The sequence below is a fragment of the Trichomycterus rosablanca genome, chromosome 10 (assembly GCF_030014385.1).
Source record: "Trichomycterus rosablanca isolate fTriRos1 chromosome 10, fTriRos1.hap1, whole genome shotgun sequence".
NCBI classification, from domain to species: Eukaryota; Metazoa; Chordata; class Actinopteri; order Siluriformes; family Trichomycteridae; genus Trichomycterus; species Trichomycterus rosablanca.
The window spans coordinates 21599230-21623674 of NC_085997.1; the positions used below are offsets into that span (position 1 = coordinate 21599230).

Below are 24445 nucleotides of genomic sequence, written 5' to 3' on the forward strand. Positions count from 1 at the left end.
TCATTATTGATGTGGTGTTTGTCTGTGAGGGTTGCTTAGTTAGACCTTAAAAAGCTAAAGATGCAGAATAAGGAAAATAACCAACTGTTTTTTTATTGTACAACCCCAAATCAGAAAAAGTTGGGACAGTATGGAAAATGCAAATAAAATAAAAATGCAGTGTTTCTTACATTTACTTTGAATTTTATTTTATTGCAGACAGTTTGAACTCAAGATATTTCATGTTTTGTCTGCTCAACTTCATTTCATTTGTTAATACCTTTATTTCTGCATTTCAGGCCTGCAACACATTCCAAAAAAGTTGTGACGGGGCAATTTAGGGCTAGTAATGAGGTGAAAAAACTAAATAATGATGTGATTCCAAACAGGTGATGTCAACATGTGATTGTAATCATAGTTTGGTGCAAAAGCAGCATCCAGGAAAGGCTGAGTCTTTGATGAGAAAAGATGGACAGAGGATCTCCAGTTTGTCAACAAATGACATGTAAAAACAATGTACAGTACCAGTCAAAAGTTTGGACACACCAGTCAAAAGTTTGGACACACCTTCTCTTCAATGTTTTTTCTTGATTATTTTTATTTTCTACATTGTAGATTACTACTGAAGACATCTAAACTATGAAGAATTATGTAGTGAACCAAAAAGTGTTCAACAAACCAGAATATGTTTTATATTTTACCAACTCTACCTCTGCACAACACAACTGATGGTCTCAAACACATTAAAAAAGCAACAAATTCCAGAAATTCACTCTAGACAAGGCACAAACATTCATTGAAAACCATTCCAGGTGGAAACCTAATAAAGCTGGTTGAGAAAATTTCAAAAAGTGTGCAAATCTGTCATTAAAGCAAAAGATGGCTACTTTGAAGAATCTAAAATATAAAACATATTCTGGTTTGTTTAACACGTTTTTGTTTACTACATAATTCCATATGTGTTCCTTTATAGTTTGGATGTCTTTAGTATTAATCTACAATGTAGAAAATGTAAAAAAAAAATCAAGAAAAACCACAGGAATGAGAAAGTGTGTCCAAACTTTTGACTGGTACTGTACCTCAAATAAAGATTCTCCCTCTATAGTGCATAATATCATTAAACGATTCAAGGACTCGGGAGGAATTTCAGTGCGTAAAGGCCAAGGAAGCAAGCTTAAGCTGAACGCCAGTGATCTTTGATCCCTCAGACGGCACTGCATCAACAACCACCACTTAACAACAGCTGATATAACCAGATGGGTGAGGGATTACTTTGGCAAACCTTTGTCAAGCACTACAATACAGAGATGTACAAATGCCACTTAAAACTTTACTGTGCAAAAAAGAAGCCTAGTGTTAACCATTTCCAGAAGCGGCTCAGAGGCATCTAGGATGAACCATCACACAGTGGAAACATGTACTGTGGTCAGATGAATCAGCACTCCAGGTCTTTTTTGGAAAAAATTGACGCCGTGTGCTCCGGACCAAAGACAAAACGGACCATCCAGACTGTTAGCAACAAGTCCAAAAGCTAGGGTCTATCATGGTGTGGGGCTGTGTCAGTGCCCTTGGCAAAGGTCATTTACACTTCTGTGATGGCAGCATTAATGCAGAAAAGTACATTGAGATCTTAGAGCAACATGTGCTGCCTTCAAGACGTCATCCTTTCCAGGGATGTCCATGCATTTTTCAACAAGACCATGCAAAACCACATGCTGCACACATTACAAAGTCATGGCTGTGGAAGAAGAGGGTACGGGTACTGGACTGGCTTGCCTGCAGTCCTGACCTGTCCCCAATAAAGGATTTTGAAACGACAAATGCAACAACGACGACCTGTACTGTTGCACATTTTAAGACGTGTTTGCAGGAAGAATGAGACAAAATAAAAGCTGAAACATTAAATCACTTGGTATCTTCAGTGCCAAAACATCTGTTAAGTGTGCTGAAAAGGAATGGCTATATTACAAAGTGGTAAATGCTTTACTGTCCCATCTTTTTTGGAATGTGTTGCAGGCCTGAAATACAGGAATGGATGTTTATTAATAAAGGAAATGAAGTTGAGCAGATAAAACATGAAATATCATGAACTGAAATGAAAGTAAATGTAAGAAACTGTGTTTTTCCATATAAACTGTTTTGTTTCTGTGCCCTATTTCACATCTTGCATAGAGGGCTGCATTCAGAGACAGTTATTAAACCTAACTACTTTATTAATCATAGATGTAATGGGCCCACCTGCTGTACAGACCGGCAGGGGGCACGGATTACAGTATGAGGGTGCAGATGACTGACAGTGCCGGTTCCTTTATTCGGTACTTCAAGGGCGGCCTCTGCACCTCATTAAGTGTTAATGTGGAGCAGCTGAGGGTATAACTTTTGAACCCAAGCTTATTTGTATTAAGATTACTGGCTTCTCTGCTGACCTGTACTTTCTTTTGGTCTGGTCCGGATTTTTTCCACTGGTACTTATGCCAACATTCTTTATCTGTTTTTCTGGAAATTTGGCTGATTGACTGCGGCGTCGTCAAAAGGAAATCACCCTTAATGCGAGCTGTCTCCAAGGGTAGCATGGCGACATGCTGAGCCTACTAGAGAAGCCAGGCAGAATGCAACCATTATTAGTTCCTGGAGTGGTTTTTCTATTGCTGCTGCAGGTTTTACTAGGTCACTGTTTTCATATGCTGGTTGATCGGACAGTGGTAGCCTAGTGGATAGAGCTTTGGGCTATCAACTGAAAGGTTGAGAATTTGAATCCCAGCTCTGCCATGCAGCCACTGTTGGGCCCTTGAGCAAGGCCCTTAATCCTCTTTGCTCCAGGGACACCGTACAATGGCTTACCCTGCGCTCTGACCTCAGCTTTCCAATCCCAGCTCTGCCATTTAGCCACTGTTGGGCTCTTGAGCAAGGCCCTTAACCCTCTCTGCTCCAGGGGTGCTGTACGATGGATGACCCTGCACTCTGACCCTAGCTTCTGAATCTCAGCTCTGCCATTTAGCCACAGTTGGGCCCTTGAGCAAGGCCCTTAACCCTCTCTGCTCCAGGGGCGCCGTACGATGGCTGACTCTGCGCTCTGACCCGAGCTTCCGAATCCCAGCTTTGCCATGCAGCCACTGTTGGGCTCTTAAACAAGGCCCTTAACCCTCTCTGCTCCAGGGGCGCTGTACGATGGCTGACTCTGCGCTCTGACCCCAGCCTCTGAATCCCAGCTCTGCCATGCAGCCACTGTTGGGCCCTTGAGCAAGGCCCATAACCCTCTCTGCTACAGGGGCGCTGTACGATGGCTGACCCTGCACTCTGACCCCAGCTTCCGAATCCCAGCTCTGCCATGCAGCCACTGTTGGGCCTTTGAGCAAGGCCCTGACTATGCACTTTGACCCCAGCTTCCAAATCCCAGCTTTGCCATGCAGCCACTGTTGGGCTCTTGAGCAAGGCTTTTAACCCTCTCTGCTCCAGGGGCGCTGTACGATCATTGACTTTGTGCTCTGACCCCCGCTTTTGAATCCCAGCTCTTAACCCTCTCTGCTACAGGGGTGCTGTACGATGGCTGAACCTGCGCTCTGACCCCAGCTTTGGTCAAATAAGACCACAGAACTCACTGGTATGCAGAAAAGTACCTCATCCCTGCTGTTAGGCATAGTACTGGATCAGTGTTGTGGGGCTGTTTAAATTCTACAGGCACTGAACAACTTGTTTGGATTCATGGTACTACAGACTCCATCAAGATCCAGCAGATATTTAATCAAAACCTAAATGTCTCACCCAGAAAGCTTAAACCGGACCTTGGCTTGATCTTTCAGCAGGACACTGATCCGAGCACACCTCAGAATCAACACAAAATTGTTCACTCGCGATATAATCAAGGTTTTGGCATGGCTTGTCCAGTTCTTTGACGTGGCCTGCCAAAAAAACCTGTGGGATAAGCTGAAGAGGGAAATCAACAAGCATGAAGTCTCTAAAGGATTAAAATCTGAAGGATTTGGAGAGGCTCTGTAGGGAGGAATGATCTCTAAACCTTTTTTATGTGTTTAATATGGTTATCAGAAAGCGTGAAGTCTTGTAGTTTCATAGCTTTGACTGTTGTACTGCACTACATCAGCTTCATTTTCAAAATACATTTAACTTGTTTATGTATACTTTTTTTATGTTTTTGTTTATGCATTTTCTCCCCTTTTTCTCCTGACTTTTAGCGTGTCCAATTGCCAGATTGCGTCATGCTTCCTCTCAACTAATGCCGGCCCCAGCTCTGATTTGTGGGCAGCAGCCGTATGCATCTTTTCACCTACACTAGATGAGATCAGCTGCAGATCAGCTCTGTATACGGAGAGACACACCCTGATCTGCACTCTTTTCCCCGCCTCTGTGCAGGCGCCATTAACCAGCCAGCAGAGGTCGTAGCTGCATCAGTGAGAGATGAGAGAGTCCCTATCCGGCTTAATGCCCCGCCCCTATATGAACAACAGGCCAATCGTTGTTCATGTAGCTGCTCACCCCAGCCTGCAGGCAGATCCCAGCTCTGGTGTGCCAGCGTGTGTTTTTACCGCTGCGCCACCTGAGCAGCTTGTTTATTTATACTTAAAGATTCCAACCAAACAATTTGGAGGATTTGAACTGAAAGAATCAAAGAAACTTAAAGAATCAAAGAAAGATCATGAAATATTGTAACACTGAAAGCCTCTGTGTGCTCTGGTGTTCCTGATGTTCCACGCCCCCCTCTCCATGAGCACACTCTGTCTGTCTCCTGCCACGCCCTAGCTCATGATTGGTTCCCCTGAACTGATTAGCTCCAGCTTCCCTCCATAAAAGAGGAAAGCTGGAGGACTCCTTGTGAACTATTAGGCTTGTTCGACTTAACCTGGCGCTGCGCAGACCGATCGCCGCCTGGCTCGGTACGGTGCATGCCGGTTAGTTGTTTTTGGCCGGTTAGTTGTTTTTGGCCGACTTGCGCACCGGCGCATCTCGGTGACAGACTGGTTATAATCTCGCGAGAGCGCGGCGGCTGCAGGCGGCGGAACCGGTCCCTGCAGTTGCTCTCCCCGGGCTGCGCTGCCTGAGAGACGGCTTGATGACGACAGAGCTTAATCCTTATTGGCTAGAAGCTCCGCTGAATCCTCTGGCGGTTGTTTCGTTTCATTCTAAAATGTAAATCTCAGTTTATTTGTCTTAAAGACCTGATATGTGCGAAATACTATCATGCTTTCTAGTAGCATGACAGTTTATTTTCGTACAAATTGCAACATATGTCATAATTATCATTCCATATCATGAAAAGACTCAAGTAAGCTACCTGATATTCTTTAATGTAACAGATCTTTTTATCTTGATGTTTTTCTAGAACTTCTGATGGTTCTTGTCTTCTAATTTTATTAATATAAAGCAATCTAAATTGCTTTAATATTTTATATCTTAACTGTTTTAATACCACTATCACTATTACACTTTGATTTATTTTTCATTCTTCTCTGTAAACATTTTAAAATATGCTACATAAATAAATGGATGTGCATGGTGTCATGTTTCTTTACAAGAACCAAGGCCAGAAGGTAAGCTGTTCTGGAAGAACAAAACAATGTGTTGTTCAGAAGATGATTGTGTTAAGAGATTCATCTTCAATAAACCACAGCCACTATTCATCATCAATGCCTAAATAACTGATTTGTCAGTGCTCAAAGAAGCACAAACTTCTACACAATTGTACAATGTACTTATTAACCACATTATTCATTAGTGACTCATACTGGGCACATCGGTGAGCATACTGAAGTGTACTGTTTAACAATGCATCTATAAAATATAGTGGCATGCGAACATTTGGGCACCCCGGTCAAAATTACTGTTACTGTGAACAGTTAAGCAAGTTGAAGATAAAATTATCTCCAAAAGGCATGAAGTTAAAGATGACACAAAAACTTTTTTTTTTATTATGTCTCTATAATGAATTACATCTTGGTTGTGAGGTTGTAGTGAATGCTGTCCATCATCCTCTACAAAATGTTGTATTTTTGGAACAAGCCTAAAGAAGGGTAAATGTGATTAAGTCCTTACGTAGACAATATAATTAGACAGTTTAGACTTTAAGCCACTTTGACACAATATAATTGCAGTCTATTTACCATATACACAACCATAATGATTAAGGTCTGATTGAGTACACTTTATAATTTCCATCTAATTATTTCTAGAACACTTTTACGTACATTGTTTATAATATTCACTAATTCTACCTTGAACAAAGCGTATATTTGGAATTATTATTATTATAATTCACACATTTTCATGTGAAATGTTTCAATAGACAGTCTTGAAAAATAGGCTACTTAGTTTAGGTCTATTCATTTAAATTGTTGTAGACAAATATTTAAATATATTCAATAACATAAATATGTGTTTGATAACATGTTTGTTAGAACTTTTCTTTTTCACCAATCTACAAGATAAATGAATGATGAGTAAAACTATATTTATTTACAGATTTTACAGAAACTTAGTTTGACACTTTATGGTCATCTATATTCACCACTATGGATTTGGAAAACAAACGCTGGGTTTAACCTGCTCAGTGATCAAGAATGTTTAGTTCGATTTTACGCAAAAGCAGAGCGATTTCTACTGCATTCACTTCATCAGCCACGAAGAACGCAAACGCCGCGAGATCCGCTGTAGCTCACGTGGGTTGCAGGTGGCGACTGTCCGACTTGACAACTTTCTTTTAACCTCCTCCCCCAACTGCAACCGGCAGCTCTCGCTGACCACCAAGGCGAGGCGCAGATCATCTCGAACAAGCCTATTGTCTTTGACTCTGACGTTTCATTGATCTTTGCTTGGGCTTTGTTGGACATCTTAACTGGACTCGTTTTGGCTCTGTAAGCCCTTGTTTAGTCATGTTACTAGCCCTTGTTTAGTCATGTTCCTAGCTCTTGTATAGTCATATTCCTAGCCCGTGTTTAGTCATGTTCCTAGCTCTTGTTCATAGTTATGTTATGTTTCGGTTTGTTTAGTCTTAGTTATCTTGTTTAGCCTAAGTTAGTGTATTTAGCCTTAGTTAGCCATTTTGCTTTAGTTAGCTGTGTTTAGTATTGTATGTTCTGGTTTTGTCCTGTTATTAATAAATATCCTTTGTTTTCTTAAACATCTCTGCGTGTGTGTCCGCCCTTTTGTCTCGTCCTAGACCCCCCGTTACAAATATCATAAGAGGAAGAGAAAAAGCTAAATTGCACCATGACTCCAGGGATGTCTGGAGTGCATACAGTGTGATACATTTATCTCAAATAATTTTACAATGTTTTATATTTTATTTGTAAAATAACTACAATTACTACTATTAGTAATAATAATAATAATAATAATAATAAACACTATGTCTTACATTTACTTCTACTTCTGTTAAATTGACAGAACCCAATATATTTCATGTTTTGCCTGGTCAACTTTGTTTCAGTGTGGCACAGTGGCACGTTGACTAGTAGTGTCGCCTCACAGCAAGAAGGTCCTGGGTTTGATTCCCATGTGGAGTTATCCCTGTCCTTTGTGTGTGGATCTGCATGTTCTTTCCGTGTCTGTGCTGATTTTCTCAAGGTGGCTCTGGTTTCCTCCCACAGTTCAAAGACATGCAACCAGGTTAATTGGAGAAGCCAAAATTATCCTGTGTGTCTTTGTGTGTTCGACTTGTAATGGACTGGTTACCTATCTAGGGTGTTTCTTACATTTCACTTAATCAGTTGGACCCTATGCGACCATAAATAAGATAAAGAGGTGGTTAAACACACAGTAAATAAACTTTGTTTCATGTGTTAATATACATCCATTTATTTTAGACCTGCAACACATAAAAAAAGAGACAGTAAAGCATTTACCACATTGTAATGTTGCCATTTCTTCTCACAACACTTAGAAGGCGTTTTGGCACCGACGATACCAAGCGATGAAGTATTTCATGCACACACGTCTTAAGGTGTGCATTGTCGCATTTTTTGTTTCAAAATTTCCCATACATTCTCTCCAGAAGGCCAGTCCAGTACTGGTAACCTCTTCCTCCACAGCCATGCCTCTGTAATGAGTGCAGCATGTGGTTTTGCATTGTCTTGTTGAAAATCATGAACATCTTTAGTAAAGATGTCGTCTTAAAGGCAGCATATGTTGCTCTAAGATCTCGAAGTACTTTTCTAAATAAATGCTGCCATCACAGAAGTGTAAATTGCCTTTGCCAAGGGCACTTGACCACATACCATGATAGACCCTGGCTTTTGGATTTGTTGCTGATAACAGTCTGGATGGTCGTTGTTGTCTTTGGTACAGAGCACACAGCATTCTTTCTTCCAAAAAAGATCCGAAATAATGTTTCATTTGACCACAATACACGTTTCCACTGTGTGATGGTCCATCCCAATTGCCTCTGAGTCCAGAGAACTTAACACTGCTTCTGGACATTGTTAACATAAGGCTTTTTTAAGTGGCATTTGTAAACATAACTAAGTGTTGTACATAACAACATAACAAAGTATTGTAGTGGTTGACAAAGGTTTGCCAATGGAATCCCTTGCCCATTTGATCAATCAGCTATTGGTTAATGATGGTTCTAGTCTGAGGGATCTGAGATTATGGGTGTTCAGCTTAGGTTCTTGCCCTTACTTTTTCTGATTGAGGATAATTGGGTGGTGTCTAGATACATAGTTTTGTCAGACACCTGACTTAATGTGGCTTGTCAGACTATAAATCATTAATAGCAAAAGCACATCAATGCATTGGGAAACCTTTGATCTGTGCAGTTTAAATTCTGGATATAGATGTGCATGGTTTATGTATTATTTTACTTCTTAATATGTATTATTACTCCTTAATCTCTCAGTCATTAGAACATGCAGCTGAGTTTTGCTTTTTAAAACATATGTTGCTAATCATTTTGTGAAATAAAACCAATTGAACAGAACATAAAAGCAGATGTACACTTGTACACTTACACACTCATTAGTGATTAAAGTGCAAAAAAAACCTGTCAGTGTATAATTTTGCATTACACAACAATTAGCATCAAGTAGTATCAAGACATGCATATTGTTTGAAGGTGTGTTGTGGAAAATAAAAGCTGAATAGGTTACTAGGTGAATTACAGCTGAGACTGTGCCTTTAGATGTGTTTTAAGCAGTAAACATTGTGTAGAGTAATGGATTATGTCCATAATGTAACTTGCAGGAAGATTGTAATCAAGCCAGCCTGACATACACTTGCTTTAATCACATTGTTTTATGAATTCTATTTCGTTGTGTTCTCCAGTTTCCACCACATTTTAACTAAAGGAACCATAAATATTGACCTATGCACATTTAAAAGAGATTTTTAATTAATTTCTAGCCTATATTTTACGTATGTACACCGATCAGCCATAACATTAAAACCACCTCCTTGTTTCTACACTCACTATCGATTTTATTAGCACATATAGAAGCACTTTGTAGTTCTACAATTACTGACTGTAGTCCATCTGTTTCTCTGCATGCTTTGTTAGCCCCCTTTCATGCTGTTCTTCAATGGTCAGGACTCTCCCAGGACCACCACAGAGTAAGTATTATTTGGGTGGTGGGTCATTCTCAGCACTGCAATGACATTGACATGGTGGTGGTGTGTTAGTGTGCGTTGTGCTGGTATAAGTGGCTGATGGAGTTTTTAAACACCTCACTGTCACTGCTGGAATGATAATAGTCCACCAACCAAAAATATCCAGACAGCAGCGCCCTGTGAGCAGTGTCTTGTGACCACTGATGAAGGTCTAGAAGATAACCAACTCAAACAGCAGCAATAGATGAGCGATTGTCTCTGACTTTACATCTACAAGGTGAACCAACTAGGTAGGAGTGTCTAATAGAGTGGACAGTGAGTGAACACGGTATTTAAGAACTCCAACAGTGCTGCTGTTTCTGATCCACTCGTACCAGCACAACACACACTAACACACCACCACCATGTCATTGTCACTGCAGTGCTGAGAATGATCCACCACCAAAATAATAACTACTCTGTGGTGGTCCTGTGGGGGTCTTGACAATTGAAGAACAGGGTGAAAGCAGGCTAAAAAAGTATGTAGAGAAATAGATGGACTACAGTCAGTAATTGTAGAGCTACAAAGTGCTTTTATATGGTAAGTGGAGCTGATAAAATGGCAGTGAGTGTAGAAACAAGGAGGTGGTTTTAATGTTATGGCTGATCGGTGTATGTTGTGTGACTGTATGAATTCGGTGTGAAATAGTCAAATAGCAAACACCATCACTACAACGGTGAGTTTTCTCATCATCTCTGCAGGCTTCCAAATTGTGTCAGAAATGTTTTTCACAGAGCCCTAGAGTCATACTGTGCCAATAAGATTTTTAACCAATTTCAACTTTCTCACCTGATCTAAAACTACAGCTCTCTGAAGCAATATTACTGCTAAAGATTACTGTCATCAGCTTTTCCTGCATGGTGCTGAGCTGTTAAACAAGCTTAAGAAACACATATTACTCAATAGAGGCCAATATACAGATGTTTAATGTTGGAAAACGTAAACGAATGCAAGAAATAAGGGTAGAAAGAAGTGACAGAAGAAAATCCGAAGATAAGTTTTGGCCTTTTATAATCCCATGTTGTTTCCGTGCCTTCAAAGCTGCATCAGGAGCATTGTGGGGCTGCAATAAATCACCTACTTTAGACAGTGTAAAAAGATGGATTGAGCTCAGTGTGCAGTAATGAGAAAGAATAAAGGAATGAGTGTGGGGTATAAATGAGAGGAGACATGATTTAAGTCTGTAAAAGGGTATGCCATAGGTTGAGCCAGAGGCACAATAGAAAAAAAAGGGAAATACAAATTATACTGTGTATGTACACCGATCAGCTATAACATTAAAACCACCTCCTTGTTTCTACACTCACTGTCCATTTTATCAGCTCCACTATCCACTTACCATATAAGCACTTTGTAGTTCTACAATTACTGACTGTAGTCCATCTGTTTCTCTACATACCTTTTTAGCCTGCTTTCACCCTGTTCTTCAATGGTCAGGACCACCACAGGACCACCACAGAGCAGGTATTATTTAGGTGGTGGATGATTCACAGCACTGCAGTGACACTGACATGGTGGTGGTGTGTTAGTTTGTGTTGTGCTGGTATGAGTGGATCAGACACAGCAGCACTGCTGGAGTTCTCAAATACTGTGTCCACTCACTGTTCACTCTATTAGACACTCCTACCTAGTTGGTTCACCTTGTAGATGGAAAATCAGAGACGATCGCTCATTTATTGCTGCTGTTTGAGTTGGTCATCTTCGAGACCTTCATCAGTGGTCACAGGACGCTGCCCACTGGGCGCTGTTAGCTGGATATATTTTCGGTTAGTGGACTATTCTCAGTCCAGCAGTGACAGTGAGGTGTTTAAAAACTCTATCAGCATTGCTGTGTCCTATCCACTCATAGCAGCACAACACACACTAACACACCACCACCATGTCAGTGTCACTGCAGTGCTGAGAATGATCCACCACCCAAATGGTACCTACTCTGTAGTGGTCCTGTGGGGGTCCTGACCATTGAAGAACAGGGTGAAAGGGGGCTAACAAAGCATGCAGAGAAATATATCAACTACAGTCAGTAATTGTAGAACTACAAAGTGCTTCTGAATGGCAAGTGGAGCTGATAAAATGGAAAGTGAGTGTACACAGTAAGAAGGTGATATTGGTACCAGGTGAAGGAATAATGATTAAGGATAAAGGAAAGATCCTCAAAAGGATCAGCTTGTACAAACTATAATGGGTTGTGTCTCATCATAAACTTTATGAGAGAATTTTCAATCAATTTAAATATTTGTCAATGCAAGAATTCTTCTGTAAGTCGGTCTGGATAAGAGCGTCTGCTAAATGCCGAAAATGTAAATGTAAATGACCTTCAAGCCCTCAGATGATATTGCAGTACAAACCATCATGCTTATATGATAAATATAGCCACATGGGCTCAGGAGTACTTCAGAAAACATTTGTCAATGAACACAGTGGAATGAAACTCTATTATACAAATCAAAAGCCATGCATCAATTCTGTACTGAAAAAAATGGGATCAGGGTGTGTATTTCTGTACACAAAGCTGATCCGCATATGAACTCACCTCATGCAGGTGAAAAGATGCAGTTGGCTACTGCACACGTGTTGAAAGGGGGCGTGTGTTAGTCACGGCTTTCGTCAGTCAGAGTTAAGGTCAACATCAGTAGAGAGGAAGCATAATGCAGTGGAGTAATTGGTTACGACTAGATTAGGAAGGAAAATGCAATAAATAAATATATAATTGAAATATAAACTTATAATTAAATTAAAATATAACTTACAATTAGTCTTTTAATTCTTAAAGTCTTTTTTTTTTCTTAGGTACATCAATTTTCCAGGTGACCGCAACAGATGCGGATGACCCCACTTACGGAAACAGTGCACGGGTGGTGTACAGCATTTTGCAAGGACAGCCTTACTTCTCCGTGGACCCCCAAACAGGTAATCTAATTTCTGCTTTTGACCGGTTCCTTTGTGTGTGTGTGTTTGTGTGTGTATGTCTGTGTCCAGGCAATTATTTTCTTTAGAAAAGAGGTAATTCTATTTTATTGTTACCATAGGAACAGGATTCCAAGGTGTAATACTTTATAAAAGTGCAATAAAACTGAAATCGGTACTTTCTTAATTTACCTAAACATTAATACAACAGACAAAAGAACAAAAGGGAAATTTTAAGTGTTTTTACAAAATTATTACAATAATCCTGTTTATAAAATATAAACACAATTGTAATTGAGCTGGGACAGAGACAAGTTTACCTCTGGCTCATGTCACCTTTTTTAATTATACTTTTTAATCATTTGGAAATTAAAAAGACGAATTGTTGCAGTTTTGCAAGTAGAGTGTTTGCCTATTATTGCTGTATACAAGACTTGCACTGCTCATCAGTCCGTTGGTGTCATTGTCTTATTCTCCTTTTCATAATACACCATACATTTTCAATAGGAAACACATCTGGACGACAGGCAGGCCAGTCAAGCACACACACTCTATGTCTATGAAGCCACATTGTTGAACATTGTGCATTAAAAGAGACTGAAGTTCCTGGAGAAACAAGTCTTCTTGTTGGCAGCATCTCTCCAAAATACCAATATAAGCCTCAACATCAATGGTACCTTTACATGTATGGAGATGCCATGGGCATTGATGCCATCCCCCTTTTGTTGGTGTCAGTCTGGATGGTCTTTTTCATTTTTGGCACTTAGACTCCAGTAAACAGTTTTCCCAAAAATAAACTGAAACACGTGTCCACAGAACACATTTCTACTATATTTTTGGTCCATCTCAGATGTCTTTGGGCCCAGAGAACTCACCAGTGTTTTTGTGCAAAATAATATATGGCTTTCTCTTTGCATTATACAGTGTCAGGTCGCATTTCTTGAGTCTTGGTCATGGATTTACTAAAGTCCTCTTAAAGCCTATGTAGCAGTGTCCATCATGGTAGCATAATGGTTTCTCAAACATTGTTACCTAAAGACTCAATAGTCACGCACGTTCAGTAGCAGTTTTTGCCTTTGTCTTTTACACACCGAGATTTTCCCTGAATATTTTCATGATATTATGAACTGTAGGTGGGGAAATACCTAAATTATTTGAATCTTGCACTGAGAAACTGTCTTTGAACTGACTGACAGTTCATGAAGTTTGGCACAAAGTGGTGACTATCTATCTATCTGTCTGTCTGTCTGTCTGTCTGTCTGTCTGTCTGTCCCTTTATCTACCTGTCTGTCTGTCTGTCTGTCTGTCTGTCTATCTGTCTATTTATCTATCTGTCTGTCTATTTGTATGTCTGTCTCTTTATCTACCTGTCTGTCTGTCTGTCTGCCTCTCTAACTATTTATCTATGTATCTATTTATCTATCTATCTGTTTATCTGTCTGTCTGTCTATCTATCTGTCTGTCTATCTGTCTGTCTGTCTGTCTTTCTATCTATCTATCTATCTATCTATCTATCTATCTATCTATCTATCTATCTATCTATCTACTTCATCTGTCTGTCTGTCTATCTGTCTGTCTATTTATCTATCACTCTGTCTTTCTATCTATTGATCTGTCTATCTATCTGATGTATATTTTTTATGCAAAACCGGTGGTGAAGTTACACACATATATGCATGCGCAGAGATTGACATTACTGAAGCAAAACAGCTTCAGTTTGCGATTTGAATATGTAATATATTTGTTATTATGTAAATAATTTAAATACATTAAAAACTTTCCTTTTTGAGGAAGAATCGGTGAATGCATCTAGAAGCAGAGCTGTTGCATGCATACTGATGTTGGGTAATGGGTGCATTTCCAATCAATACTCTTACTCTATAGAGACGTGTAGCTCTGCACTCAGTTGGAATCAGCTTTTTTTTTTCAGAAAATTTTCTGTGCATTTACAGCAATTAACAGCTTAACAGAGTCACCTGCAAAGTCCAGAGCTACACTTCTCTATAGAGTAAGAGTATCGGTAAACAAACATTAAAGAACACAAATCTACTAAACCCTTAAAAGGACAAAGATGCATAGGAAGACAGGTTCTGGTACTGTAGTTGTTTATGTCTGTGGTGTGCAGTTTGGGTTGCTTGAGAATTAAGCACTGATGTCATCTGTGGCTTTGTAAGAGCTGTAGGATCTATACCAGATTTAAAGGAAGTGTTAATGATGGGTTTGGGGAGATTGTTTAAAGGATTGTAGATGGGATGAAATCCAGCAAACAGGTTGTGGGGTTGCTTAATTAGATGTAGTTGTAGAACTTGTTCTATGGAAGGACTAGAGACGCAGGTGAGTGAGTTGGTTGGTTGTGAGTGAGCAGAATGTTAAATGGAAAAAGGACTGGTTGATTTTATTTTTATTTTCCTCAAGGAATTTGGCAAAATTATTAAGAGTGCTGCTCAGGTGGCGCAGTGGTAAAACACACTAGCACACCAGATCTGGGATTTCGAATACATCGTTTCGAATCTCAGCTCTCCCATGAGGCTGGGCTGGACGGCTACATGAACAACGATTGGCTGTTGTTTATATAGGGTGAAGAAAGCCGGACCAGGGTTCATCATAACTGATGCAGCTACGACCTCTTTTGGCTGATTGATTGTGCCTGTGCAAAGTCAGGGAATAATGCTGATCAGGGTGTGGCTCTCCATACACAAAGCTGATCCACATATGAACTCGCCTCGTGCAGGTGACAAGATGCAGTCGGTACTGCACACGTGTCGGAGGTGGCTCCTCGGTCAGCAGTGGAGGGTGGTATCGGTAGAGGAAGCGTAATGCAATCAGGGTAATTGGATATGACTAGATTAGGGAGAACATTGAAAGGAAAAAAAAATATTAAGAGTAAGCCGGGTGTGAGGAGGAGGAGGATGAGGAGTCAAAATTGAAAAAAATGATGGTCAATGATTGATAAAAATGATCAGTCTTAGCTTTGAATAAGCAATGTCTTTAAGGAGTCAGATCAGATAAGAAATTTGACAGGAGGGTGTGGTAAGAGAGGAGATTGATATTAAGTATAGATTTCCTCTACTTTCTCTCAGCTGCTTTAAATTCTCTTCAAATTCTGTTGCTGTGTAATATATTGCATCTGATTTACCTGGTTTGTATTATAATATATTATAATTTGATGTCCAAGTTGGGACCTGTATAAGTTTAACGATGTGTAACATTTGGAAATAGAGGACACAGTTTTTGTTGTTAAGATAATTTATTTTCTTTATTTTCACTTGATATAACATTTTGGCTGCTCAGTTTTTCTGATACCTTGTGTAACGGGTCGATTACCTTTCTCCAGTGTTTCTCGCAGCAGAAGAGGTAGATCGTCCCATTTCAATTGCAAGTGGACTACAGTTCCCAAAAGCCATAGTGCTGACTAGTGCTGACTAGCGCTAACTCGCAGCACCTGCTAGTTTCCTATCTAAGGAAAGCCGGAGCGTTACTCTGTACTGAGTCAACCTCAGTCGGTAAGGTAGTTTGCCGGTGTGCATTCACTCATTCCTTACTTTGTTAAAGAAGAGTACTCTTCGCATTCATTAACTCAATGTAAAGTAGCACTTCTAAGCATTCCATTGCCTTCGTGTTGGAAGTCGACGAAGGCAACGGAATGCTTAGAAGTGCTACTTTACATGGAGTTAATGAATGCGAAGAGTACTCTTCTTTACGTCCTCTCATGAATCGATTCTTCAGCTGAATCTGAGTCGCAAGTTGATTCCTTTCTTAAGCTATTTTTTCCCTGTGTTTTATTTTCTTTTTTCTTAGTTTAGATTTTGGGAACAATCATCCGAGATCTCTACTCATGTGTCAGTTGAGTGGTGGACCGAGTAGCTGGTTGGCTGACCACGGTCGCAGGTCCCACCTAGGGCTTTTCCCTTCTCTTAGTCTTAGTGAGGATATTTTTTGGGTTCTTTTTTTTGTGCTCTGCACCTTGGGTCCTGTTTTGGGTCCTTGTGTTATATTAGGCTTTAATGTACACATACTCATTTTTCATCTGTGGAGAGACCTGAAGATGTAAGTTCACAGATGCTAGCCATCCAGGCTGACAAAACTTTAAAGGATCTGCCACAAATAATAGGATAGACTGCACAAATCCATGCAACACTTGGAGAGATACTCAATCAGACTTGATGCTTTAAATGCTGGCAAAGAGGCTTCTACAAAATATCTACCAAGTATTGAAGGTATTTGATTTTAATGAATCTATAAATAAACTCTGAAAATGCTTTCAGTCCATTATTGCGGGTGAGTAAGCGTAGGCTGCTGGGTAAAAATGGCAATTAAACCCATTTAACATTCAATCCACAACACAAATTGTTTGCACTTGGGTAGTAAAGCGGTCTATTTCATTTGTGGACCAGGTTCGAATCTCTGTGGTTTTATTGGCAGGCTACACAGACATGCTTGGCTATGTCTTGGGCAGAGGTGGGGGCAATGGCCAAAGCCCTGTGATGTCCTGGGTATTTCTGCCCTGCGCCTAAGACAAAGCAGTTGGTAAATGAAAAATACAAGGACAATGAATCTGACAGAATGGTTTCTGTAATGGGGTGCCAGTGAGACGTTAGGTGTATCCCTGCACCGAAAAGAAGTGAAAATAAACCCAGTATCCAAGATGCTTAACCAAGGTACAACTATTCCTGAAATTACTATTACAATTACTAAAAAATTATTGAAGCAAATGGTGAGGATAAATATGATATAAATTTGTAATTATTGATACAAATATAGCCTTGTAGTACAGTGGTACCTTGTAACTCAACGCCTTTTAAACTCAACGCCAGTCCCAGAACCAATTGGTACCACTGTATTAGAAAATATAAATATTCAAATTTAAAAAGAAGTTGAGTTTTAAGGTATATTTTCCCATAAGGATGTATGGGAAAGCTATTAATGTGTTCCATGGTCCCATGGAACTGCATATATTTTCAGCCAATGTAAAATAATGGGTTTTTTTTAGACACTTATACACTGAAAAAAACACCAGAACTCAGAACCCCGAGCTATAACACAAGTTTATTAAAAGTGAAACAGTGAGTTATTTCACACAAATGCAGATTCATCTTATATGCACACTTTAATGATGATTTTGAAGCCAAGCTCAGAACAAAGCGGCTGTTTTAAAAAAAAAAGTCTGAACTCATTGAATTTAAGGGAAACGTCGAGTCAAAACACTGCAAACTATCTTAGGTCGCTGAAGCCTGAGTTGTGCATTAGTTGTTCTTTTCATAGAGCAGCCTTTGTGAAGCATTTTTGTTTACTTTAGATTGGAACAAACTGCCGAATGGGCTCTGTGGCTGGTCCCATGCCAATGGTCGCTTTGTAGGTCTGATCATTTTAAATTGGACAGCAGTCACTATTTTAATACATTCCCTTAATACACCAGTACCAACACAATACTGAACCTTCTTGTTTGATGTTTTAAATGTTATCATGCTGTGTTTCAGTTAAGGCAGTCTTACTAAAGTACATCAAAGCATACAGCTTTATTTTTATAGATCGATTACTAACAGATAACCCATATTCATTTATCATTTTATCTAACCAGCTTATCCTAATTAGGGTCAGAGCAAATGTGCCACCACAGAGAAACACTGAGCACAAGGCAGAAATTCATGTGTGTGTGTTGACACATGTGTTGTTGAACATGCACATTTGATTTTGTAAGATCAAATTCAATTGTTGTCATACCATATGAATTAAGAATCAATACTTTGGTCAAAGCATTCTTCCACCTAAATCAGATTTTCTTTCATCATGGAACACAACATTATTTTTACTGTGTGTAGATGACATGTCTCATATATGGTAATCCAATGAATCATTTGTGCATCATTGGCTGCTGAGTGGAAATTTTACACTACATCGGTTTTGTGTTATTGGCGCTGTCCGTAGTGTTGAAACATCTGCCAAGAAGTACTGCAGAGCTGAACTATCACACCTCCCCAGAGCCATGTAATGTCACTAGATACTGACAGTGCTTTCCAACGCTTTCAGATTTACAGACATTTTAGCAGATAAATTAATTTCCTTTAAAATAGACTTACAGTGCGCATATATGGTCATACATTACTGAAAATGAACATTAAAAGAAACATGGTAAAAAAAGATAAATGTATGATAACTTAAAAATAATCAATTTAAAATATTGGTCACATTAAATTACAGTGGGACTAAAAAGTATTTAGTCAGCCACTGATTGTGCAAGTTCTCCTACTTAGAAAGATGAGAGCGGTCTGTAATTTTCATCATAGGTACACTTCAACTATGAGAGACAAAATGAGAAAAAAAATCCAGGAAATCACATTGTAGGATTTTTTAAGAATTTATTTGTAAATTATGGTGGAAAATAAGTATTTGGTCACCCACAAACAAGCAAGATTTCTGGCTCTCACAGACCTGTAACTTCTTCTTTAAGAAGCTCTTCTGTCCTCCACTCATTACCTGTATTAATGGCACCTGTTTGACCTCGTTATCTGTATAAAAGACACCTGTCCGCAGCCTCAAACAGTCAGACTCCAAACTCAACCATGGCCAAGACCAAAGAGCTGTCGAAGGACACCAGGAAGAAAATTGTAGACCTGCACCAGGCTGGGAAGAGTGAATCTACAATAGGCAAGCAGGTTGGCGTGAATAAATGAACTGTGGGAGCAATTGTAAGAAAATGGAAGACATACAAAACGACCATTGATAATCTCCCTCGATCTGGTGCCCCACGCAATATCTTATCCCGTGGGGTCAAAATGATCATGAGAACGGTGAGCAAAAATCCCAGAACTACATGGAGGGACCTGATGAATGACCTGCAGAGAGCTGGGACCAAAGTAACAAAGGCTACCATCAGTAACACACTATGCCGAGAGGGACTCAAATCCTGCAGTGCCAGGCGTGTCCCCCTGCTTAAGCCAGTACATGTCCAGGCCCGTCTGAAGTTTGCCAGAGAGCATATGGATGATCCAGAAGAGGATTGGGAGAATATCATGTGGTCAGATGAACCCAAAATGGAACTTTTTGTTAAAAACTCAACTCGTCGTGTTTGGAGGAAGAAGAATGCTGAGTTGCATCCCAAGAACACCATACCTACTGTGAAGCATGGGGGTGGAAACATCATGCTTTGGGGCTGTTTTTCTGCAAAGGGGACAGGACGACTGATCCATGTTAAGGGAAGAATGAACAGGGCCATGTATCGTGAGATTTTAAGCCAAAACCTCCTTCCATCAGTGAGAGCATTGAAGATGGAACGTGGCTGGGTCTTCCAGCATGACAATGATCCCAAACACACCGCTCGGGCAACAAAGAAGTGGCTCCGTAAAAAGCATTTACCCCACTGTAATATACAAAGGTTAGTTAAGCAAATAGATAAAAAATGATTATTACACACTCATTACAGCTAATGTTTGGGTCACGGGCAGTATGGTTGCTCAGGGGGTAGCACTGTCGCCTTACAGCAAGACGGTCCTGGGTTTGATTGCCAAGTGGAAAGGTCTGGTTCTTTTCTGTGTGGAGTTTGCATGTTTCCTCTGGGTGCTCTGGTTTGCTCCCACAGTTGAAAGACATGCAGGAAGGTAAATTGGAGACACTAAAAAATTGCCATTAGGGCACTCAGGTGGCGCAGCATTAAAATACGCTAGCACACCAGTGCTGGGATTTTGAATACATTGTATTGAATCTCAGCTCTGCCATCCGTCTGGGCTGGGAGCCTACATGAACAACGGCTGGCTGTTGTTCACAGGGTGGGAAAAGCCGGACCAGGGTTTCTCATACATGGTGCAATTACGACCACTGCTGGCTGATTGACGGCGCATGGGCAGAGTTGCAGAGTTAAAAGGAATAAAGCTGATCCGCATATGAACTCGCTTTGTGCAGGTGAAAGGATGCAGTTGGTACTGCACACGTGTCGGAGGGGGGGGGTGTTAGTTGCGAAGCTCCTCAGTCAGCAGTGGAGGGTTATATCGGTAGAGGTGAAGCACAAAGCAATCAGGGTGATTGGATACAACTAGATTAGGGGAGAAAATTGGGGGGAAAATAGGAGAAAACGACGAACAAAAAATGCCATTAGATGTGTGTGTGTGTGTGTGTGTGTGTGTGTTAAGGTTTGAATGTGTGTATGTGTCTGCCCTGCGATGGACTGGCACCCTGTCCAAGGTGTTTCTGTGTCCTTGCACCCTTTGAGAGCTGGGAAAGGCTCCAGCACCCCCGCGACCCTGATTAGGATAAGCAGCTTATGAAGTATGTAAATCTGCAGCGTCACTGCAGATGACATTCATGACATTCATCTACCAGTCAAGCAGAAACAGCTCTGATGGTACAGCGTTCTTAGTTCAGCTAGATCATCCCTAGAGTTGGTGAGAAAGGCAGCAGCAACATGACCTCTCAGGTCAGCCTGGCATTGCCTCTGGTGCTCACAGGTTTGAGAGCCTAGAACAGGTACTATTATAAACAGCGCAGAAAGAAACAGTATATAAAGGTCAGGGTCGGGTCAAAAAACTTTATTATTCCAAAGTTGGGAACTGAATGTGGCAAAGATGCATTCACACAATACTGGATTAAAAACAGTATTTCTAAAATTGTATATGTGTACCTGATGAAACGGGTGTACCTGGTTACAGAAAGAAAAAAATAATGTAGAGAAAGAACAATTAATTGCTGCATATTCAAAACATTTTATGAGGAGAGTGGACCACTAAGTATATTTTTGGGGTTTTATTTGAGCCACAGAATCAAACTATGTTTATGTGACTTTTAAATGCTTTGTTGTTGTTTAGGTTTTGAAATTATAGGTAGTTTCTTATTCAAACTTATTGATTTTCTATTGCAAAAAATATTGTAAAGATGTCCTTTAATTAAACCAAATACATAATCATAAGGAAGCTTTTAATACATTAAATAAACTATGAATGCTTGGGTGTCTAATGCGCTAGTTCTAATACTCAAGTTGTGCTCTCAAATTGACCAGGAATTTACAGGAGGCAGAAAAAAGACCCCCTCACATTAAGAATGCTACATTTTTTTAATTGTTATAATAATGTTTTATTATTGTCATTATTTTTTGTTTAGTTAATTCCACTTACATGTGCATTTACACAATAATGGAATGTCTTGCAAAAAGAGTGACTAACAATGCAGAATAAACCTGAATTCCAGTGAGAGGTAGAAAAATATAGAACATAAATCATGTTTATTTAGTCTTACCATGAACATTTAAATATGCATTCACTGTCTATTTCTGCTTGCTTCCTGTCACTCATAGATACACATTTGTACACATGCATTGCTGTTGACACAGATTCACAGCCAAAAAATGTTGGAAGTAGTTTATTTTTCTGGCATATTTAAACTGAAAATGCTTTAAGACCCTGCAAGAACACCAAGCCAAGAGCTTAGGTTTCATGAATGTAATTTAAATATTAATAAACAATAATTTTCTCTTCTTTGGTTGTGAATTCATATAGTAATAATATGTATCTGAAGCTACTATGCTTTTAAGGCCTACTACAATGTATTTTTGGCCTAAATAAGCCGGAACCAGCTACAGGATAGATAGATTTGTAAATCTAATTTAAATAATAATACACACCCAAACATTTTTACCATTTATTTTTGTGAATTTATAGAGTAATAAATTATGACTATAGCTACCATGCGTTTAAGACTTGTGAAGTCAGCCACTGAAGTTTTGAATCTACCACTTAATACTACAATGTATTTTTGGTCTAAATAAGCCGGAACCAGCTACAGGTAATGTTGTGGCTCATTGGTGTTACTCTTTATACAGGACCTCACATACACTAATGAGCCAAAACATTAGGACCAGCCACCTAACACGCTGTCAACACATCTGTGACTCACTGACATGTGTAAGTCCTTTGTAACAAACAGATACATGCTTGATTGAGTTGTAGTGGTCAGGCTACAAATCTATCTATCCTGTATAGCTGTTTCCAGCTTATTCAGACCAAAAATGCATTAAGACCCTGCAAGAACACCAAGCCAAGAGCTTAGGTTTCAGAAATCTAATTTAAATAATAATACACACCCAAACATTTTTACCATTTATTACTATTTATGCAGGACCTCACATACACTAATGAGCCAAATCATTAGAAACACCCACCTAATATGCTGTCAACACAGCTCTGACTCACTGACACATTTGAGTCTTCTATAACTATTTAATTATATATAAAGCTGATACATGCTTGATTGAGTTGTAGAGGTTGGGATACAAATCTATCTATCTATCTATCTATCTATCTATCTATCTATCTATCTATCTATCTATCTATCTATCTATCTATCTATCTATCTATCTATCTATCTATCTATCTATCTATCTATCTATCTATCTATCCATCTATCCATCCATCCATCCATCCATCCATCCATCCATCCATCCATCCATCCATCCATCCATCCATCCATCCATCCATCCATCCATCCATCCATCCATCCATCCATCCATCCATCCATCCATCTATCTATCTATCTATCTATCTATCTATCTATCTATCTATCTATCTATCTATCTATCTATCTATCTATCCTGTAGATGGTTGAAAATGTGTGCACAGTTAAGCCAAAACATTAGACTCCCAAAACCTGTACATGGCAGTGTCTGTTTTGTAACAATTTTGCATACGACAGGGATATATTAAATATCTGGCTAATGGAAGTTGTAGTACGTGTTGAAGCATCAGTACAGCAACAGTAAAGAATGCTCACAGGCAATCGACAAGCCACAAACCGCCGACAGCTTAGTAGGCAGCCAGCACTCATTGATCCCAGCGGACATGAAGGCTATGGCGTCTGGTGTGGACCAATAGAAGAGCTACTGAGGCTCAAATTGCAGATAATTGAAATACTGGTAATGAGGCGAATGGATGAACATGTCACAACACAGTACATTTGACTGTCACAGGCCAGTAAAAGTGTCCTTGCTAATGCCTGTCAACCATCAAAAGCACCTACAATTGCGCACACATTACAACTGAACCTTGGAGCATTCAAAGAAGGCTGACTAGTCAGACAAAACCTGTTATTTTATTCCTTTTTATATATATATATATATATCACACAGACGGCTACGCACATATGCGTCATTTACCCTTTAGAAGAGTTGGCACCAGGACACACTGTAGAATGATCCACCTTGCAACGTTAGACGTTAAAAAGCCTGCTGGTAATTTTCTGATACCAGATTTCACAGGACTCCTTCAGATGTTTAATGAAGTGCATGTTCCAGTAGGTCAGATCAGTTTTAACAGCGTATTAGGCAGGTGGTCCGAATCAGTGTAATGTAATGAAGAGATAAGCTCACATCTCTATCTCCTGGTTAATTTTCTGGCAGCAGCCTTTGAAATGAACTGTTGCTGTCTGCTAGATGACTAATAATGATAAATGGATAAAGAGTTTTTCTAGGTCCTGTGCCAACATAATCTTCTTAAATGTTGCAGTTTTAGGGTTGTAATATGTTAATTTAATTATCACTTTAATATACTTATAAAACTCAAACAAGGATTTGTTGTCTTAGCATTTTAGCGGTATTAGATTTGTGGTAGGTATTACATATATGTATGATGCATCCATGTGGTGGTGTTTTTTTTCCTTCCTTTTTTCTTCAGATTTTTTTAGCATGTCCAAATTTTACCCAATTGCGTTATGCTTCCTCTCTACTGGTGCTGACCCCCACCCCTGATTGAGGAGAGCGAACTGACACACATTCCCTACGACATGTGAGCAGTAGCCGACTGCATTTTTTCACCTGCACGAGGAGAGTTCATATGTGAATCAGCCCTGTGCACGGAGCATTATTCCTCTACTCTGTTCAGACGGCATCAACGTTTTTTTTTATTATTACAATTTTAAAGCTATGCGGCTCGGTGGGGAGCACTGTCGCCTCACAGCAAGAAGGTCCTGGGTGTGTTCCCCAGGCGGGGA

General features: G+C 39.7%; 1 protein-coding gene across 5 annotated transcripts in view; it reads left to right on the forward strand.

Annotated features, from left to right (window-relative positions):
* LOC134321844 (cadherin-18) overlaps window positions 1-24445 on the forward strand; it is a 169603-nt gene that overhangs the window by 41473 nt on the left and 103685 nt on the right. For 4 of the 5 annotated variants that reach the window (XM_063003681.1, XM_063003682.1, XM_063003683.1 and 1 more), the window contains exon 3: window positions 12362-12481. The exons of the other annotated variant lie outside the window; for it this stretch is intronic. In XM_063003681.1, coding sequence (XP_062859751.1) covers window positions 12362-12481 — 120 coding nt within the window. The remainder of the gene's footprint in view (window positions 1-12361; window positions 12482-24445) is intronic. 5 annotated transcript variants of the gene reach the window in all.